The sequence below is a fragment of the Acinonyx jubatus genome, chromosome D1 (genome assembly GCF_027475565.1).
Source record: "Acinonyx jubatus isolate Ajub_Pintada_27869175 chromosome D1, VMU_Ajub_asm_v1.0, whole genome shotgun sequence".
In the NCBI taxonomy this organism is placed as follows: Eukaryota; Metazoa; Chordata; class Mammalia; order Carnivora; family Felidae; genus Acinonyx; species Acinonyx jubatus.
Window position 1 is genome coordinate 43,309,004 of NC_069390.1, and position 21,917 is coordinate 43,330,920.

At 48.3% G+C, this 21,917-nt stretch overlaps 1 protein-coding gene across 3 annotated transcripts in view; it reads right to left on the bottom strand.

Moving 5' to 3' along the window:
* Positions 1–16,480, bottom strand: part of INSC (INSC spindle orientation adaptor protein) — a 128,660-nt gene extending 112,180 nt beyond the window's left edge. Inside the window, exon 1 of one of the 3 annotated variants that reach the window (XM_053203453.1) lies at positions 15,371–16,480. In XM_053203453.1, the coding sequence (XP_053059428.1) occupies positions 15,371–15,466 (96 nt within the window). In that variant the 5' untranslated portion in view covers positions 15,467–16,480. Of the gene's footprint in view, positions 1–13,442; positions 13,870–15,370 lie in introns of those variants that run through there. The other 2 variants (XM_015086329.3, XM_015086330.3) reach the window with 2 other exon arrangements.
* Positions 16,481–21,917: the final 5,437 nt, after the last annotated feature.

The following is a 21,917-nucleotide window of genomic DNA, read 5'->3' on the forward strand; positions in this document are numbered from 1 at the left end:
GGGCTCTGTGCTGACAGCTCAGAGCCTGGAGCCTGCTTCGGATTCTGTGACTCCTTCTCTCTCTGCCCCTCTGCCTCTCACTCTGTCTCTCTTTCAAAAATAAATAAACATTTTAAAAAAATTTTAGAAAACCTGGAGTATAATGGAAGGACCTTGGGAATTGTCTTTTCCAATCCTGCAGCTTATGCGAAGGGAAACTAAGGCCCTGGCGTGGTAAATAACTTATCCAAATCACAAAGTAAATTTATGGCTGAATCCAGACTAGAACCCGAGTTCTTTCTTCCCTCCCTCTCATGATACTGGTCCATGAAGCTATGCTGGTCCATTCTGGTCCATGATGCTACCTTGGAGAGACAGTGTTATGACCTGACACCTGAAGAAAACCACTGCCTTCCCCAGGGTACTCACTATGGGATGCTGAATTTGGGGGCACTTGTTTTCCTGTGTCTACAAGTTCAGTTTGCTCACACTTATAACTCATCACTCTTCTCTGTGTGGAAATCCCTCTGCCAACTTCTCAGCACAAGACAAACAGAACGTGTTGACCACGAGTTTAAGAACCAATTACCAGTCCAGTACTGACACAGACCACAGGGCCCGGGCTGCCAGGAATTGTGGCCCAAATCTCTGTGACTCTTCAGAAAACTGTCTCCAGGTCAGCCCTCCCCACCAGGATCCTGAATGTGGGGATGAAGGGGCATTAAAGGACAATCTCATATGTAATTCTGCCACTAAGGCACAGACTTCTTCATGCTGTGGGGAAGAGAACAGGATGTGCTCATAAAGAAGTGGTCTTCAGCTTGTTGGGACAACAGAGGAACAACTAAGTGGATCTAGTGAGGTCCCTGGGGGGCCTACCCTCAGGCCACACCAAGCACTGGACTTAAGCCCCATATATGCATTCCAGGTGTCTACATGGGTGCTGCTCAAGACCCCCTATGAGATGCTTTCTATCTCCAGCTGGACAGGGATGTTGTCTCCTACAGTGGCCTTAGTTAGGCACAGGCCACCTCGGCCCATCCCACACCTGTGTCCTCACCCTTTCAGCAGTCATTTTCATGGCAGCTGCTCCCTTTACTCACTCACACCTATGGCCCCCAGGAAGCCTTTGCCAAGAGCTCTGAGTATGAGTGAGGTAGAAATGGCCATGGTCCAGGCCAGATGAGTATATGAGGGATCCAGAGCCAGGCTCTACCCCCATCTGCAGGCAGCTCTTCCTAAGCTCACATGTGGCCCACTCTGAGACCAGTCTAACACCTTCTTTGGCCTGGGTCAAGAGGGGAGACAGTGTGGTCATGGAGTTGGGCAAAGCATCTGCTCTGTATCAGGCCCCAGCTAAATGATAGAGAATGATAGAGAAGTAAATGAATAAAACAATTTTCTTTTTCTTAGAATTTCCTCTTCCACCGAAAGAGATATATAAATGTGTAATTCAATCTAGTAATTCTTCCAACAGGAGTTCAAATAAGATGCTTGAACTTTCTCTTGCCGCATGTGTTCTACATGGTTTTGAACATGTTATGCCCTTTCTGGGCTTCCAATTATCCATCTGTAAGAGTAGAGGGGTGGATTAGATGAGCTTCTACTCAGAACCTAATGTTCCTGTAATCCAATGATCCCCTCCCCAGAAGCTTCTACAAGAGTCATTCATGACCAGATGCCAGATCCAAACTCTTCTCCAGATTGCTCTTCCCAGAACTCAGGCTGCTGTGTTCTTTGCTCAAAGGTAGCTTCCAGTTGCAGGAGACATCTGGAGTTTGTCCCAGTAACATCTGCTCACATTACCTGCTGCTAGTGTTGGCCATTAGAGCGCCCACATCATTGCATCCCAGCCCACTGCACATCTGGGGGCCACCCCAACAGTCTCCCCAACCTCAGGGACCCTGTGGGTCATAAGCCTAAGAAGGCTTGCACAAGGCAATTGTTTTCTTGCTGGGTCCCAGCCCCCAGCCTACCTTTGTCACTCTGATGCTAGTTCCAATCTGTTAACACATAGCTCCCATAATACCTCATTGAAAGCCTGTCATGTCTCCCCACTATCTCTTAAGTCTGAACTCCTTAGCCTGGCACTCATGACTCCCCAGACCCTGTCTCCAGCCCATCCTACCTGTTTTGGCATTACCACCCTATACTGCCTGGTACATCCTTTATGTTCAAGCTTTAAGGCATGTTCCAGATCTATTCTTCAGAACTGATTTGCTATCAGGGTGCCTGGGTGGCTCAGTCAGTTAAGCATCCAACTTCAGCTCAGGTCATGATCTCGCGGTTCGTGAGTTTGAGCCTGGCGTCAGACTCTGTGCTGATGGCTCAAACCTGGAACCTGCTTCAAATTCTGTGTCTCTTTCTCTCTCTGCCCCTCCCCTGTTCACACTTGGTCTTTCTCTCTCTCAAAGATAAATAATAAACAGTAATAAAAAAATTTAAAAAAAGATTTGATGCCCCTACACATCAAGATTCAGCATAAATTTGGCCTCCTCCTGGAAGTAAACTAGGACCCCCCCCCCCCCAGATCACAGGGCACCCAGAATACTGAAGTGTTGACACTATTCATTCTGGGCTTGCCAGGGCCAACTTGGTTTCCTAACTGACAGGTAAACTCCCATGGATGCATCTAGCCTCCCGGGTTAGGGCCCAAGTCCCAGAAGAATATGCCCACATCAACCAGCATCTAGCATAATGCTCTATGTCTGGCAGTTAAAGACTTTAAAGACAAGTAAAAACTTCTAAAGACTTCACGTGTAGTGAAGATAGCTGGACAGATCACAGAGGGACAAAGGAATGGATGAACAGTGGTGAAAAGCCTCAGACATAGGCCATGTTACATTGGTACAATAAAAAGTGAAACGGATGGAGAAATAAATAAGTGGACCTTGGTCCCGGCCACCACCATCTCTCACCTGCATTACTACAAAAGGCCCCTAACATACCTTCCTGCCTACTTCCAACAATCTGTGATCACAGCAGCCAGAGCATATCACTTCTCTGCTCAAAACCTTCAAATGTCCACCCATATCACCCAGATTCAAAGCCAACGTTCTTCAAATAGCCCACAAGGGCCTCGTGGTCTGGCTCAAATTATTGCACTGACCTCAACTCCTCTGATTTTCATTTCATTCCAGGCATCTTGACCTTCATGCTCTTCCTCAAGCATATGTCAGGGCTTTTGCCTTTACTCCTCCATTTGACTGCTCTTGCCCCAAATATTCATATAGCTTGCCCTCTCACTTCCTCCTGACCTCCGGTTAAATATCTACTTATCAGAATGTCTTGACCCTATATAGATGTATAAACCCTCCCCCACCTTTGGGACTTCCTTGCCCTTCTTGTATTTCTCCATAGCGCTCAGCATCATTTGCATACTGTATGTCAACCTATTCACTGTCCGTCTTCACACACCAGAAAGCAGATTCTACAAGGGCATGTGTTTTGCTCACTGCTGTACTCCCAGTGCCTAGAACAATGCATGGCACACAATGGGTACTAGGTGGGTAATTGTTGACTGGATGAGTGAGGGGTTGAGTGAATAAGTCTGTAACTGAGATCTTTGGCACCTTTGGTCATTTTTCTAAGATGCTCTTATCCGATGCGGTTGCCATTATCCTGTCTGCTCAGTTCCAGCCCTGTCCCATGTCACAACAGATGGACAGCACACATTCTTGGGTTTTTTTTTTTTTTTTTTTTTTTTGTAAATGATGAACCTAAGAGAACTGAAGGAGCATCTTCTTGGGGGTGGGCGGGGGGGAGGGCAGGATTAGTCTACTGCCTGGTTCCTAATGCCACATTTTAAAATCCTGTTCTCCCTATTCCCCCCAGCCTCTTTGCAGATTCTACCCAGTTAAAAGTGCAATTCTAGGAGAAAATGAAGAAGAAAACGAAAGCATCCTCTTTTCCTTGGTATAGCTCACAATAAGTTGTGTTTCTCTTTCTCTTTGGACCTAAGTCCCAAGCACCTTTGCAGAGCCCAGCTACCACATTCCATCTATCTGATCAAGGAGCCTAATTCCTAAACTCTCATCACACAGAAAGAGGGGACAGGACACTAGAAGAGCAGAAAGTGAGATAAGAGAAGCAATCACTGTGGCAGCTTCTGGTCTCCCTTTCTTCGTGATGACACCCTGTAATCACATAGGCCCTCAAACAGCTCAGTGACATCTCCCCACCCTGATGGTCTCTCTTCACCTGAGCTTCTGGGCTGTGAGGACCATGTGAGAGATGGATGAAGAGGGGGATGCAGGTGATTCACCAGCCTGGAGTCCTGCCATAAATCCAATATAAATTCTTGTTTGTGTCTGGACAAGTAGGTGTTGGGGGGGGGGGGTGCATAAGACTGAATGAAGGCAAAATAGATCATTGAATGAGTGAGAAATGCAAGCGTGAGTGAGCCACTGTGACTGAATAGGCTGTCTGTCCTAGTGTTAATGGTCTTGTTGCAAGGATGGCTTGCTGGGCTTAGTAAGACACCTGTCTGAATTCTCTTGTAGACCTAAGCCTAGGGCAGTCTTAGGGGTGGGGAGGAGAGTGTTAGCTCCTGACCCATGTAATGTATTATGCAAATAACTCTCAACCTCCAAGGATCCTTCATAAGTTTGTAAAGATCCTTCGTATAAGTTTTATAGCCATAGAGCCAAGTCAGAACCACCTCGAGGCCCCTCAGATCTCCTGTATCCTCTACAAACCAGAGATGGAGAAATCACAGCTCAGGGATGCCTTCTGACCTAGATCCCTTCTGCAGGGAGCTCCTTAGAATAATCTAGGAATTAGATGTCATCTATCACCAGTCCCCCAAATGTTGCTGACTAGGTCTACTTTGTTTGCCCAGAAAATGGTAAGATCTTGGCGGGCAGGGTGGGGGAGGGAAGGCTGATAGGCACGCATCTCAAATGGCCATATGTCCTAAAATGAATTATTATATTCTTCCCTACATCTACTTCTTCCTTAGAATTTTTATTCTACTGAATGCCACCATCATCTATCTGGTTGTTCAGCTGATAAAACTTCATTCACTCATTCATTCATCCATCCAACAAATATTTGTGGCATGTGTCAGTAACATGCTAACTGCTAGCATAAAGCAATGAGCAAAACCAGACATGGCACCAGCGCTCACAGAGCTCATCATCAAATCGGAAAAAGAGGCATTATCATGTAATAATTGTAAATAAATGTAAAGTTGCAACTATGATAAACCTTTGAAGGAGGTACGTGGTGTTTTAAAGCCTTATAAAATGTGATTTGACCTAGTCATGGAGGTCATGGAAGTGATAACTGAGCTGAGAACTGAGAGATAAGTAGGGATTCAGTATGTGAAGAGGTGAAGGAAGAGAGTTCTAAGCAGAGGAACGAGCAAGTGCAAAGACCAATGGCAGGAGGGAGCCTGACAAGCCCAAGGTACCCAGACAAGGCCAGCGTGACAGAAGGGGGTGGGGGGTTGCTGGGTAGAAGGATGTGGGAGATGGTAGTAGGGTTGGACAAACAAGACCTGGGAGGATTTACTGCAGATCAATAGGAAGCAACTGAAGTATTTTTAGGGAGGGAAATGACATGAACGAGTTGTGTTTTGACAGGCACTCTGGCTGCTGTGTGGAGAACAAATTGGATAGAGCACGGACACAGCCAGACCAGTTAGCAGGGCCCTGTGGTACTCCAGAAAGATGAAAATGGTGCCTTGAACCAGATGATCCTAGTGGAGATGAACGAAAGTGATGAATTTGAGAGATATTTATAAGAGAACAGCAACCAGACTTGGTGATAGATTGGACACGGGCTCTGGGACAGAGGTGCTGAGGATGACTGCTGGCACACTCTGACGTGTGTGGCTGCGTAGATGAAGCAGCTGTTCAAGGAGATCTGACAGACCTAAAGGACCATACAGGAATAGGACAGTGCAGGGGAAGAACCCAGAAATTCCGTTTTGGACATGTGGAGTTTGGGGGTCCCTTTTGGACATGGGAGTTTGGGAGTGACTTTTTTGTTTCCCTCCTTTTCTAAAAAAAATTTTTTTTGATGTTTATTTACTTTTGAGACACAGAGAGAGAGAAAGAGAGAGAGAGAGACAGAGAGAGAGAAACAGAGCACAAACAGGGGAGGGGCAGAGAGAGAGGGAGACACAAAATCCAAAGCAGGCTGCGGGCTCCAGGCTCTGAGCTGTCAGCACAGAGCCTGACATGGGACTCGAACTCACGGACTGCGAGATCATGACCTGAGCCACCCAGGAGCCCCATCTCCCTCACTTTCTACATTTGACCAGTCACCTGATTCTACCTCCTTTCCATCCTGTCATAATTAAAGTCCTTGTAATTATTTCCTGGATAATTTAAACAATATCCAGGCTCTCATTAAATATCACCTCCTCAAAGAGGCCCTCTCTGATCACCCAATCTAAAGTACCCTCACCCTATTACTCTCTATTTTATTCACTTGTTTTTTTTCTTTCTGAAAACATATAATAAATAACCTGTTGTGCTTTTTATTATAAAAATAAATATGCACATATATGTACATGTCTTAGCTCCGTTTGCTCAGAGGGCAGAGAACAAATGATACACCAAAAGCAAGGTACCCCAGAACTTGGTTTCTAAATACCATTCTCCACCAAGAGGATCCAGGGCTTCTTGGAGAAATGGCTGATTCCAGGTCCAGAGCAAGAAAAAATAAAATAAGCCTAGAACTTCTTGCGACAGCAGTGAGTAAGCAAGTGCACAGAGAATCATGGAGACAAGGCACAAAGAAACGGGAGTCGGTTTGCAAAGCCTCCCACTGATCAAATCTGGGGCAATTTGAATATCAAAATAAAATACATTAATTGGTTAGAACCCACTGAATAAATTAAAAAATCCGTTGAGTTCATAGTGATGAAAGAAGGGAGGGAGAGAAAGAGAGAGAAAAGGAGAAAGAAAAGATCTTGTCAATGGTAGAGTGCCAACTAATAAACAGAAGAAACTATGCATTCAAAAGTGTCAGTGATGACAAAATTAGTGGGTAAAAGTTTGACGAGGAACAGGATATTTGCATAATCTTTGAAAGTATCTCTCCACAAATTATTTATTAATTACAAAGGGGAAAACAGTAATTTCACACTGGAGAAACTGGCAAACATCACCGTAAGCAAGTGATGATGGCTTCCATCACCAGCACAGGGACAGTCCCCACATCCTGGGCTTGCGAATATGATAGCCGCACTTTACTAGTGTTCCTGCCCAAAATGCATACTCTAACCATGCACTGCCATCAGATAAGTCCAAATGGAGGGATATTCAGCCTAATAACTGACCTGTACTATTCAAAAACATAAAGGTCAGGAAAGACAGAGCAGAGGAATTGCTGTGGATTTAAGGAGACCATGGATACATGACAACAAAATGCAGTTTGTGGAGTGCATCCTGAGTGGAGCAAGAAAGAAAAAGCCTACTGTGGTAGGAGACTTTTCTTTTTTTAAGGAAATACACACGGAAGTATTTTGGGATGAACAGGTATCATGCCTCTAACTTCCTCTTAAATTGATCAGAAATATGAATATTTTATATATATTCATCTATACATATATACCATAAACAATGAATATAATAAACAACAATAAGATACATTATAGACAACTAAAATATACACAAATAATAAAAATAATTTTTATATTATTGGAGAGAGACAGAACAAAAACAAAAAAGTAAATGAAGCATCCTCTAAGTGGCTAAGGGATTTGGATAGAGAGGGATTTTTTTTTCACCAGTCTTGCAATCTTCCCTTAATTTGATATGATATCAAAATTAAAAGTGACATATAAATTGTTTTTTTTTATGTTTGTTGAATGAATGAGTGAGCCCACATCCATGATCCTCCCCTGCCTACTGCCTAAAGCGCCTAGTGGCTGTCCATAACTGGCATGATAAAATCCAAACACCTCAACACAGCTTTCAAGGCCTGACATCATTCAGTAGCACTTTGAAATGTCTCTCACCTCATTTCTCATCACTATCGATGACCCATGCCACGCACTCCAGTCCCCCAAGCTTACCACTCTAGACAATGCTTCTGTGACTAGCATGCGCTGGTCTCTCAGACTAGAATGCCCTCCTCTTATCCTCCTAGAAACTTCCTGTTATCTTGGAGATCCAAGAGTTTTCACCTCTAGGAAGGCCTCTCTGATTGCCCCAATATGAGATAACACTTCCTCTTCTGAAGCGCCAATACCTTCAGTATCTGCTGTAATCCTGTCCCCGGGGACAGGCCTGCCATTCTTTGTTTATAGGCCTCATTGTTTACAAGCCACATGGTCTGACTGCAGCTGGGAGACTAGGCTATGCCCCACTCCCAGATTCCCAGTGCCTTGAAAAGATTCTGGCACACCACCGGGTCTCAATTAATATTTGAGGCATGAATGAACGAATAATAGTAAGTGACCTTTCTGCATCTTCCGAGAGGTCCCCCTGCCTTCATTATCCTCAAAAACTACAGAGTGAGGGAAATTAGTTCTCCCTTGTTTTACACACATGGCAAGTAAGGCCCAGAGAAAGTAAGATAACTCAGTGTACCCAGAGGCTGAGCTCGAGCTGGAGTCAGTCGAGCCAATCAGTCCAGGGTTCTTTCCCAGAAGGTGAGTGGGATAAGAAGGAAGGATATGCCATTCAGGCTTCCCCTATTCTATGTCAGACACTCCACTTCAATAAACTTTCAAGTTCTGGCAACACCATAGCGTAAGGAGGAACCCCACTTTACAGACTAGGAAACCGAGGCTCCAAGTCAGATCTGTCTGACTGCAAAGCCCATGCTCTTTCCTCTGCACATTGCTGATATGTGCAGCCTTCATCTGACCCTCTATCAAAGGCAGGGAGGCAGCCTGAGTCCATCATTCTGTCCTTTAAACCAGCACCACACATGGGCCCACAATGCAGCCCACACACCCAGACCACAGGCTGCACTTCACATGGTTTCCAAACCCAGGATATTTGGGTTGTAAGACAAAACCTCCATTTCCCCAGCAGAAAGTGAACACTACGCAGTTACTCGGCCAAATTGCTGATGCCTACAGACACTGCATCATGCCGAACAGGGTCTGGTCTGCCCAGAGACGTCCTCAGAGGATCCTGGGCTCCCCCAGAGCTTGGCACTGAGGGGACCCTGGAGCTGGGGGAGGGAGACCGAGCTGGCTGGATCACAGAGTCTGGGTGGAGGCTCCACGCCACCCCTGCTTCCCACAAAGCGGCAGTCTCCATCTGAGGCTGCAAAGGCCAATGATGCTGATGATGTTCAAGTCCTGGGGCCAGAGAAGTCAGATCCTTAGCCCTTCCCCAGGTGGCCCAAAGGGGTGGGTTTTCCTGTTTTAAAGCCTTTGAACAGGAGGGGTCATCGGCGGACATTGACTACCGACTCCGACGTCAGACAGACCTGGAATGGAGTCATGGCCAGCTCTTAACCTCACTGTGCTTCAGTGTCTCATAGGGTTGTTCCAGAGCTTCCATGAAACAAAGGATGCAAAGAACCTAACACTGGGCTGGCCTGTAGCAGGTACTAAATAAATGGGAGTAACCATGAGTGGCTCCAGCAACTGCTAGGCCTGACGCACTCTTGCTGGATTTTAAACCTGTTCTCACTTAGTTGAGCTTAAAGGCCAGGGAACACCCCGAATCCTCAGCAGAGACACAATCAAATCTTAGCCTTACCTTTCTGAGAGGACATTTTCCCCGGGAAGGAGCAAGCCCCATACCTGCGCCAGCCACCAGCACATCACCCAGGACCAGATATTTCCTGGGGGCCTCGGGCCAAGGACTCCTCCTTCCCACTTTGTAACCAAATGCTTACGGGAGGAGTAATCTTAAATGTGGTTAACAGCCACCAGGTGGGGAGGGTGGGGGGAGGTGTAAATTAATGCTTACTGAGAAGCAGAATCCCAAAACAACGCCTTGAAAGGCCACCATTAGAATCCTTCCAATCATTCGCTAGTGCTAAACACTGCCTCCCACTGCTGCACTTGCCAAACATTAGGAGCCTTGGGTAGAATAAAATAATCAGTCTTGGAATCAATCAGTTAGAAGTCTTACCAACCTTCAGTGCGGCATGCAGAGGCCCCCTGGTGATCCACATCTCTTACAGATAAGAGGTGACAAAGGACTCCCTAACCACTGGGAAGACTTAAGAACCCCCCCCCCCATTGGGAAGGAGAAAAAAGTGAGCATTTTTCTATGGCCTCACAGGTCCAGAAAAGGAGACAGAAAAGTCCCCTTGTATGTCCCTCCCCATTCCAGACCCCAGACCCCTCATCCTGAGCTCTGGTTCCAGAAGAGCCATCCTGATCAGAGACCATGTGGTCCATGCCGGGGGAGGCAGAACTCAAGTCCAAGAGACACAGACCTTCCAGCAGAGCCCTGGGCCTAGGCAGGGTCACATGAAGAAGGGGTGGCCATGGGGCCAGGGCCAGACTTAGGGCAGGGGTCAAACTCCTTTGGGCATCTAGACACTCAGGCTTTTGAGACAGGGAGGAGCTGGCAGCTGAGGCAGTCAGAGCAAGGGGCATTTATCAATGGCCCAATTCATTCTCAACAATCCCCATTGTCTGAGCCAGCACAGAGATGGACATTATCTCCCAGAGCCGCTAAAAAGAAAAGCCCCAAGACATGGTCACGAAACTGAGTCCAAAGATACAGAAGCCAAAAATCGAGACACGGCTTGAAAACCAAGTGAAATATTTGAAACTGGAGCTGTCCCCCTCAAAAATCTATGCAACATGCTTCCCATCCTCATAGGCAAATAAAATGCTTAAGGCTGGCTTTTCATTTATTTATCCTGATTATCACAAAGGATGTGGGAGTTTACATTTAAATGTATACTATAAAGGTGTCAAAGCATAAATGAAAAGTAAAGCCAGGGTTCCAATTAACACAGTGACTAAGATGGAGCAATATGATGGACTAAGAGCTTCCCAGCAGCCAGAGTAAGAAGAGAAACACACAGGTTATGTCATGAGCTCAGGAGTCACACAGACCTGTAGAAATCTCTTGAGCACTATAAGCTTCAATTTCCTTATCAGGAAAAAAAAAGTGGGAATATTAGCCTAAAAAAGCTGTTGTGAAAAGCAAATGAGACAAAGCATATACTAGAGAGTCAGTAAATATGCTTTTATTACCTTTTATCATGCTTTTATGCATGATTACACATGTCATTATTACCATTAGGCTGTTGTCTGATTTCTCCTCCTTGAACTGGAAGTTTGTTAACTTACCGGGGTTACCCTGATGCTCTGTGATAACCCACTGTTGCTCTAAGCTCTGATTGACAGATATATGCACTTGATTAAGAGGCTGGGGGGGGGGGGGGAGTGGGGACTGCAGGGGAGGAAAGAGGCCAGAATTGAGTCACCATGAGTCCTCCGGTTTTCCAGTCTTTTCCTGAGTCCTAAGGTGGCTGGGGCTCCTATAAAGGTAAGGCTTGGGAAGGTATGCAGACTTCCTCCCCACCACCCCCTTCACTCTGCAAGAAGGCTGCTGGGGGTGGGGGGGACACAGCCTCCCCTTATTTAACCATCCCTAAGGGTCAGGTAGGGGAGACTAGATCCCCGCACCCTGCTTAGGAAATGGCTGAAAATCATCTCTCCCGTGCATGTTAGGAGACTTGGTGGGGTGAGAGCTCAGGCACTCCTTGGACCAAACCATAAACACTAAGTAAGAAGACGGTCAATGTCATCTTTCTAACCTCCCAGCTGAAGGAACACATAAGTCTGGGCACCCCACTGAAGCCTGTCTAGAGGAGAATGACCAGGTAGAAGAGGTCCAGAAGCCATGATAACAATAATAACAACAACCTGATATTTTGGGTCACCCACTCCTCCAAGCACTGTTTAGTGTGTCCCCTAGGATCCCCAGGGAAAGGAGATCAGGGAGAACAAGATTGTCAAGGAAAGAGATAACCATTGGGGGAAGGGAGAGGAGCAAAGTCAAAGCTAGTAGCTCTTCCAGCCTAGCCTGAGATGGGAGACACTCAAATAGGGTTGATTAAAACCAAAGAGAAGGAATCCGCTCAGCTCCACTCACTGCCCCTGCCCTGGCCTCAGGCCACAAAGGTTCCTGGGGCTTTTCTACAGCAGGGGGAATCCAGAGTGCAACTAGAGCCTGGCGCAAATTACAGGTGCTGTGCGGTGCCTCAGCCTGCAAGCCCGGCCTTTTCATTTGTTAAGAGGGTTAAGAGCTGCTTCTAAGTCTAGACCCTTAAGCCCCAGGCTCCACGGGAAGAATTGGTCCTAGATCACATGAGAAACCCACCAAGGGACCGTGTTACCATCTGCCCTGGACCCACAGCCAAAGCCTCTGACTTAAGATACTCCCTACGGCGGCCTGTTACTTGGACCCATTGTCCCAGGTGACATATGTAAGCTAAAGCGGACCCAAAAAGGGTGTCTGGAAGCTGAAAGCGCAGCAAGCCAGGGGGTGTGTGTGTACATATGCACATTCTACACACATAGGTGCCTGCTGCATACATGTCACTGTCCACGGGTGTGCATGTTGAAAGCATGTGAGTGTTGCATGGATGTCCTGAGTGGAAGGGCATACAAGACTGGCGCACAGCGGCGTGTGTGGGCAGGAATGTGTGTTCGCATGCGCAGTTGTGAGTGTGCGGGTGTGGGTGCCCTATGAGTGTTTGTGGGTGGGCATGACCGTGTGGTCTGCTCACCCCCTCTCATTGTCCTCCTGACTCTTCTGGCATTACAGTGGGTTCCCCAAGCCGTGTCTTCACCCTGGCCAGCCAGCTGGGATCCCTCAGAGCCCCATCTCTTCCAGTGTTGGGCAAAGGCTCCGAGCTCCTGCCCTGCCTACGGTCCTGAGAAACCAAAGCCGCCAAATGACCCACAGAGAAGACACCCCAGCTGGGGGCAAGTCAAGTCACCTTAGAAAAATCTGAGTTCAGATAACACTCCTTTTTTTAAGCAGGCTGCATGCCCAGCAGGGGGTCCAATGCCAGTCTCAGAACCGTGAGATCGAGACTTGAACTGAGATCAAGAGTGGGGCACTCAACCAACTGAGCCACCCAGGCACCCCCAGACAGCATGCTTTATCCTCATTCTGTCCTCATTGCCTCACTCACACACATCCATCCATCCACACATGCGCTCTCTCAGCCCATCTGGAGCCTTCCTATCCCCACAGGAATGTACTTCCAGGAAAGCAGACAGGGTCTATCTACACAGGGCTGTGCACAGACACACACGTGCCCCCGTGGGCACACTCCAGGCCCACCGACATACAAGTTCCCACACACCCTGATATACTTTCTCACCCATACTCATACCCTGTGACACATGCTAGAAAGTTCTACAGGCTAACACGTTGGCCCAGACACATCCCCTCCAACTGGCACTCCTACACCTACTGTCCGAATAGTCACAGGCATGCTCTGTCCCGGACTAGGGCTGGCGGACCCTGCGGGGCCGCCGACGGAGCCCGCCCAGCGGGTCTACTTACTCCGAGGGAGCGGGCGACCCGGGTGTGCGCGGCGGCCAGCGGTGGCAGGGCGCAGCTGGGGCTCCGGAGGCCGGGCCAGCCGAGGGGCCGCCCGCTGCCCTGCGCCCCCGCCCCGCGCGGCCCCAGCCCGCCCACTCCCCGGGCGGCCCCAGGACCTTCCACGACAGCGCGCCCCCTGCCAAGCCTCTGTCCCGCGTCAGCCACCGCCGCCGCCGGGCCGCGAAGCTATTTTGGTGCCCCCTGGCAGTGGAAACGTCGCACTCTGGTCTGCGGGGAGCGCCGGAATGGGGACGCGGTCAGGCCTGATTAGAGACCTGGCTCACCCCGGGGCCCCCGTGGGAGTCAGGGCTGGGAAGCACCCGGAGGAGCCCACCAGACCGGGGTGCCCACGTGTGCCCCGCATGCCAACATCTGGAGAGGGGAAGGGAAGGGGCGGCGAGCGCTTCCCTTAGAGCTGAAACAAAACGGGGAGGGGTTTGGGTGCGGCTCACAAGCTCCGCGGAGGGAGCCGCCAAACTTTGAGCAGTCCCCAAATGCCCAGAACGAGCTTGGTTTATTCACCACAGGTGCTTCCCTTAGGAATCCGAGTCCCCCGTATAAGATCACCGACCTCCGGATCACAGACCTGCCAAAAATGACAGAGGGTGTTTGTAGAGACTCATTCCCACTTTGGGCACATCAGACTTCCCCTCTGGACTTCTCTGTTTCCCATGGCCCATCTAGAAAAGAAGGCTGATTCCTCCCCAAAAGCTCAGGAATGTTGCATTCCTGAACTGGAAGGAAGCTGCAAGGTCATTCCATCCAACCCCCTCCACTCTGCCATGAATCCAAGGGCGCCAGAAGGGCCTCTACCCAATCTGGGGGATCACCAAGGTAAGTCAACCCTAGCCTCCCTTGGGCGCTGTTCCTAAGCTTGCACCCTCTAGTTGGCAGGAAGTCCTCCTTGGCATCTAACCTAAATCCCTCATGTGCAAACTATGTCAATATGCCTGCACTCCGTGTTCTAGGAGGAGGAGGAGGCCAGCTCCATCCCCATAACACAATGACTGCTCCAAGGTCCCATCTCAGCCTTCTCTTCCTTGATGCTGACACCATCGTGCCCTTTTTCAGGCCCTGGCTAACAATGGCCACTGCACCCTGACCCTGGACATGTTGCAGCTCCTGACATTCACCCAACTGCCTCAGCTCTCTGGGGACCCCAGACTCTGCGTGTCCGAGCCACTCCAAGGAGCCAGCTTCGCCTACAGCCTGCATCTATCCAGGACAGCCTGACTGCACTCCCCAGGCCCTCGAGAGGGGTTTCAGTTCCTGTCTCAACCAAGCCTGTCTCAAGGCCTGGGGACAGAACTTAGGCTCCAGCCGCCCACCTGGCTGGGCATTAACACTGGAGCCACAGCCTTCCTCAGATGGGCAAAGGTTGCAGAATCTTTTCTCTGAGTCCGTTTCCAGTAAATTGGGTTGTATAATAAAGATAGTCTGGACTTTCTCCTTAAAGAGACCTGACTTTGCATCCTGCCTCTACTACTTTTTAGCTGTGTGTCCTTGGACAAGTCATTTAACCTCTCTGAGACTCAGCTTTCCCATATTTACAATGGGAATCATAGTAATTCTGCCTAGCTCATAGGTTGTTAAAAACATGAGATGAGATTAGGAATGTAAAAGTACCAGGAAAGTGAAGGTATTTTTTAGCATGCTAGTAATGGAATGAGGCTTAGATCATAAACATGATAGATACTGGCAAAAACCTCAGAAATCTTTTATTTCCAGGACCAAATTCTGTGCCCGGGTTTCCAAGGAAGAGAGGAACAGACTTGGTTTGCTAGAGGTTCCCTCTATGAATGTCCCCCACCGTGCATTCCCAAACACACACACACACACACACACACACACACACACACACACACACACACACTTTCCCAGATACATACGGCACAGCCGAGCCTCCTGGCCTCCTGTCGTCCCCATAGGCCCCAGCCGCCTATACCCTCGCTGGCCGCCTCTCCATTCCCGGGAGGCCGCCTCATGGCTCCAGTCTTGGCTGCAGCAACTCCAAATCTCCCTACAGAGGCCACCGCAGGCAACTCCTCTCTCCTTGCCCATCTTTCTGGGCCATGGCTCCAGCAAGGCCTGCGACTCGAAGGCAAAGGTGGCAGAGACCTTGTCTAAGGCAGTTCAGAATTGAGGCTGCCCAAGGGAACTCAGAGCTGGAACATCATCCCCCTTGACCCCCTCCCCTCTGTCTGCCTGGCTTCCCAGTACTGTCCTGTTTAATTCTTAATGGAAATTCCATCCCTAGCGCCGGCCTGGCTGGCTCAGGGAGTCCAGGTTTGGGCCAACAGCAAACTCCACCCAGAGACAGGAGGCCCGGGGCTGCCTGGCCATATAAACACAGATACAACCATATGCACATACATATATACACACATGAGCAGAGAGACTTGCCCAGAGACATTCACAGATTCAGAGATTCTCACCCAGACACAACCGTGCACGGAAAGATAATAGGCATTACAATCACTAAAACTTAGGGCACCGTGCTAAGTACTTTGCAGATTTCAACTTCCCTAATCCGTCCAACAACACTGGGTTCTGGTATTATCCCCAATGTACACATGAGGAAACTGAGGCACAGGGAGGCTAAGTAACTTGCATAAGGCATCTAGTAACAATAGCCTAACACAGGAATACTAAAAATTGTGTTAAGAGGCTTATGTGCATTTTCATCTTGCCACTGTACTCACTTTTAGTGGAAGGTACTATTATCCCCATTATACAGACAAGGAAAATGAAGGTCAAATGGTTTAAATCACCACCTGTGACCTCACAGCTTGTGAGATGCAGGAAGATTTTACACAGATATGCATGGGAACCCACAGATGAACATGGAAACACACAGGTAAAGAGATACATGCACACACACACACACACACACACACACACACACACACTCAGAGGCACAACCAAAAGAAGCTTCAGGGATTATTCAGAGCTGCCTCAGGCAAAGGTCCGCTGTAGTCTGACTCCATGTTTTTCCTTTCCAGCTCCACCAACTTCACAAATCACTTTAGAAAGAGCAAGTTTGGACCTAAATGGAGGGAAGATTTCAGGTTTACAGTTCAGTCAGGCAGGTCAATAGTGAACCCCACCTCAGCCCCACATCTGGTTTGCCCAGCATACACGACAAGGTCAGTGGAAGAAGGCTCAGATCCCTTTTCTGAAGGGATCTGTAGGGACCTCAGAGACTCTGTCAAGGAGCTGGCCTAGGAGGGCTCCCAGCCTCCAGGACCAGATGAAGGTGGACAAGACCCATAAAACAGGGTACAGCACAGCACGAGAGCCTTAGGTAGAACAGGGCATGTGTTGCCTAAGAGAGCTAGAGCCATATTGCACATGTGACAAGACTTTGGTGGGAGGGGAAATGGAGGAAAAGACAGGGCAGGGCCATGATGTAGGCAAAATCCAGAGCCCAGAGAGTTGAGAGAACAAGCATGAGGAAAGAAAGAGGAGTTTAGTATCCAAGAATTTGTCCACTGCTTGAAGCTCCCATGCTAAGCTGGACATCTCCAAGCAGGGCCTGTGCTGGCCCTGGGCCTCCTCCCAAGCAGCCCCACCAGAGAGCACCCAGAAAGGCCCCATCTCTACTGTCCCTTGTGGTTTCCCATCCACATCCCCATCCCAGAATCCCTGTTTGTGCTGCCACGAGCCCATCCACTCTGTGGTCTGGGGACAGCTCGGCAGGGCAGCCCCAGGAGGCATCTGGATCGGAAAAGGTCTTTAGGAGAGGATCGCTGAACCCTCACAAATGAACCTGGGATCACATTGTCAGGCAAGGGCTCTAAGAAATGGAGACATTTTGAGTCTGAGAATTTGCATTTCTACAAAGTTCCCCCACAGTTGCTACCAGCCTGGGTGTCATACTATGAGAACTCCTGCTTTATAGAACAAGAGAAAGTCAGAGGTCATTCCAGCTCAAAAGTAAACGTGTGACCTAACTTCAGAGTGCAAATGGTTTCTTCTGCAAGGTCCCTGAAGAAAGAATTCACATCCTGGTAGTTGTTTGTCCTTTCCCTCCCCCAACCTCCATCTCCCCAGCTTCTGTTCAGGCCCTACTGTCACTGACTTGGTCTCCTGCGGGTTCTGAGATGGCCCTGTGCCTCGGCACTTCTCAAGTAAGACATGACATCCTCCACTCTGTGATCTCGCTGCTCACAGAAGGTTATCTAGATGGGGACCTGCCCAAAAATAGCTGACGACCAGGCAGTCTCTCAGTTCTGGGGCTAGAGATACAGATCACAAGGTCATGATGACAGGAGCAGGAAGGCCAGCATACCCAGAGAGATGAGAGATGGGCAAGGGTCCCAGAACCCACAGCTGCCGCCTCCTGTCCTGCAACCCCTATCTCTATCCCTGAGGCATGCACGTCACCATACAACCCTGCCTCCAGGAGCATGGCACAAGAGGGCACTCTGGGAGAACAGGGAGAGGTGAATCCCGTCCCAGATACCAGACAGGCTGGCGCAGACACACCATTGCCCCACTCAGTCCACCCATCTCCCCAGGGCTTCTTCTGCAACGCTCTCACAAGGGAAAATTTTCCCTGATTCCCAGAGCCAGTGTGAAAATTCGTGATACAATTAAAATGAGGCAACGTAGGAGCTAGAAAGGTTCTCAGAGATCTCTGGGTGCAGGGCTTCTGAAATTTTATGATCTACCAGAATGGCCTGTGGATGAAATACAGATTCCCAGGGGTCCTTTAGAAGCTCTGATTCTGTAGGCAAGGGGTGAGCTGGAGCCCAGGTGCCCCTCTCTTCCCAGCTCCCTGTTCAGTGACCTCACTCTGCTAGCTTGAAACTGGCCATGGCGGGAATATTTGTTTACACCATAGAAACTGGACAAATGTTACAAATCAGGGTGTTTTGTTATACTTTGTTTTGGCAAGTCTGTTGTGGACCATAAATTAGCACACCACAGAGCAGGTGGGTGTCTGTTTTCAAGGACCTCAAGGAATTATGATGCAGGCCCATTTTGAGAAAGAAACACTGACCCAGTAATGAAGTTCTAACTCAAACCCATCATTTTACAGATAGAGAAACTGAGGCCCAGTGAAGGGAAGAATCGTGGTCACCGTTACTATGGTAGAACCCTTGTGGGATCACAGATGCTCAGTTCAGGGCTGTGGGGGCTTGGGACAGCCCTGCCTGTCTCCTTAACCCTCTTCTGCGGCCTTTCCGACACACCTGCTGTAGCTTATTGGTTAAATGAGGGAAGGCAAGAAGGTCCTGCCCCTTGTGGGCCAATCACATTACCATTTGTCAGCATCTGGAATTTTAATAGGCCGAACTAGAGGTTATCAGTTGCCAGATCACTGGACTGGACAGCAGGTACAAGAATTCCAGGTGCTGAGTGCCTCAGGGCTGTCCCGCCCTTCCCAAGACCGAACTGTTCATCTCTGCATTGAATTCAGAGAGATTCCCAAGCATCCTCCCCACAAATTCCCTGCCTTACTTAAAGTAATAAGCTATTTTCCATTACTCCCAACCAAAACCACCTTCAGAAATACAGCCACAGAATGAGTTAATAGAAATAAGAACCCGAGATTCTCTCCCCTTTGTCTTGCCCCTACATCCAGCCCTCAGATAGGACGCAAAAGAATGAGCAAGGATGGAAATTTGCAATTCCCCAGGGCAGTGGTTTTCCAAACTGATCCCGAGCAACAGCATCGGTGACTCTGGGATTGTACAGGAAAGGCAAATCCTTAGGTCTCCCCTCAGAACTGCTGAATCAGAAACTCTGTGGCTGGGGTCCAATGAGCTATGGCTTCACAAACTTTCCAGGTGATTCTGATGCCCACTAAACTTCAACGACTGCCATTCTAGTAGGAGGGACTGTAGTTTCTGCCTCCCTGACCATGAATCAAAAGCTCTTTGACTCAGGAGGAAAGGTCATCAGGGTACCAGACCAGCACCAGCTGTGTCACACTCCTTCTGGACCAGCTTCCTTAACCCCTGCTCCCGGGGAATCTCAGGTGTCGGAGCGGTGGCCATGCATCCTGAGCTAAAACAGAAGCCCTCTTTCCAAAGTCTAAGGGGTCAATATCTTTCCAAAAACAGAGGGACAAATTCATCAGGGATACAGCAGAAAAAAGTTCTGTCACTGTCCTGGTATCTAATTGAGGGAATGACTCAGTGGACATTGTCTGGCCCTTTGGATTCTCAGGAGCTTGCTCTGGCTGTCCAGGGACAGCTTCAGGTATCTTTCTATAAGGAGGCTTGCCAAAGACTTGGCTATGGAAGCCACTTCAGCCTCTCCTGTGTGAGTCCACTACTTTCTCCACTTCTCGTGCTCCTAGGTTCAGGCAGAAAATGAGATTTGAGGGTAATTTAAAAAGTGAGGCCTCGGGAAGAGGGACAAAATAATGATAAAAAGAACTGTGACTATATGAACAGGCATTATTGACTCCTTCCTGTATATCATGGTTTACCTCATTTGTGTCTCACCAGAATCTAATGGTACAGTTATTACACTTCCCACTTTAGAGGTGAGGAAATGGGCTAAGAAGATTAAGTCGCTCTCTCAAGATCACACAGCCAGTGAGTGGAAGATCAAAGATTCGAACCCAGGTCTGACTGACTCTAGGCCCTACAAATTTCACAAGGTATAACACAGGAACACAGATGCAGAGGTTCACCTGGGACAGGAGGATGTACACCTGCTGCTAAGACAGATGGCTGGGTGCTAGCTCAGATAGGATGGGGAAGGAGAGGGGGCAGGGTCCTTTTTTAAAGTGGGATGCCAGGTGACTTATGGTGAACAAAGTGGCCAAAATAGAGACAGGACCTTATCCATCAAGGAAGGAACAGCTCAGCTTCCCTGGGATTCAGGGGATGAAGCAAATTAGGAATGACAATTGTGGCCGGGCTAGAGTTGAAAAACATATATTTGAAATGAAGCCAGCAAGAACAATTACACAAGCCAGGACTCAGTGACTCTAGATCTCAGTTTGGAAGAGGTGAGGACTGACAGGTGTCCCAAATGGGGATTTCAAGGAGCTTACCATCTATTGGGAGAAGGAGAAGCGGCTAGGACTCTGCCTTAGTATGGTCAGGGGATACTCTAACTGGGACACTGAGTGGCACTGCTCTGAAGAACTTTGCTCCCAGCCCTGGAAGAACATGGCCTAGATTCCCAGCTAGAACAGGGTCTATCAATAGAGGCACCAGGAGCCATTGAGGAAGCCATGGATCCTGGTAAGGAGAGAACTCTCCCCACCCAGGGATTGGAAGGCTCTGGACCTGGTGGTGAGTTGGAATTAAGGCAAGTCATTAAATGGCACCACCTCTACCCAGCTGATCAAAAACAAATACATCAAATCAAAAACAAACTAAGAGTCATCTTTTTATTCCTCTTACCTCATCATTCATCCCCCTCCCCCAACATCCAGATGGTCCATCCATCCTGTCTGTTCTGCCTCCATATTGAATCCCTAGCCATCTAAACTCCATTAACCACAAAGCAGCAGAGTCACCCTTTAACAGTATAAATGAGATCACATCCTCCTCCAACCTAAAAGTCTTCAGCAGCTTCTTATTGTTGCACTTAGAATAAAAGTTCTAGACCCTTTGCTCTGTCTCACAAAACTCTATATGGCTCTTCTCTCCATTAGGGTCTCAGGTCATGTCATCTTCCTGAGAGAGGTCTTCCTTGACCACGCAAACTAAAAGAACCGTCCCTTGTCACTCCTCTGTTAATACCACTTACCATTCTCTGAAATTTCCTTGTTTATTTATTTGATTGATTACTACATATCTCTCTCACTCTTCACTCCATAAGAACAGAGACCCTATCTTTTGGTGCAGTGCCTGGCACATAATAGAAATTCTAGAAACTTCTATGGAATGGTTCAAACATGGTAAAGCCCCATGTAATAGAGAGAAGTGGCAGAGATCATTTGGAAAACAGATGCTAAAAAGATAAAGGGAGCCAGACAGAACACCCAGCCCATGAAAGCAAGAGATCTTGGGTTTCCAAAAAATTTCCCTGAGACAGCATTTGCACCCCTGGTTTGTGAGACCTAACAGCTTTTCTGTCCTGGAATTCCCATGAGACACCCCTATAGGCTAACAACATTGTTCTTATTTCTCCTCAGCTGGCTTGAGTTTTGTTTCTTTTGCTTACAAGTTAAAAAGTCTAAATTTATACATCCTCCCTATGTCTACCTGGAAAACACAGAACAAAGAGAAGGTCCAGCAGTTAGTGGGAAGAACACAGCACAGGAGATAAGGATCCTAGACTTATCTTTTACCTCTGTGACCCTAAGTAAGTGTCTTTCTTTCACTGGGTTGCAGAGTCTATACCATCTGAGATCTGGTCTAAGAGACCTCCCAGTATGACACGGACTCTGAGACCAACAACCAAGGAAAGAGGTCATCTTTCAGGCAGAATGTATATTCTGTCCATTTTCACAGCCCAGGCAGG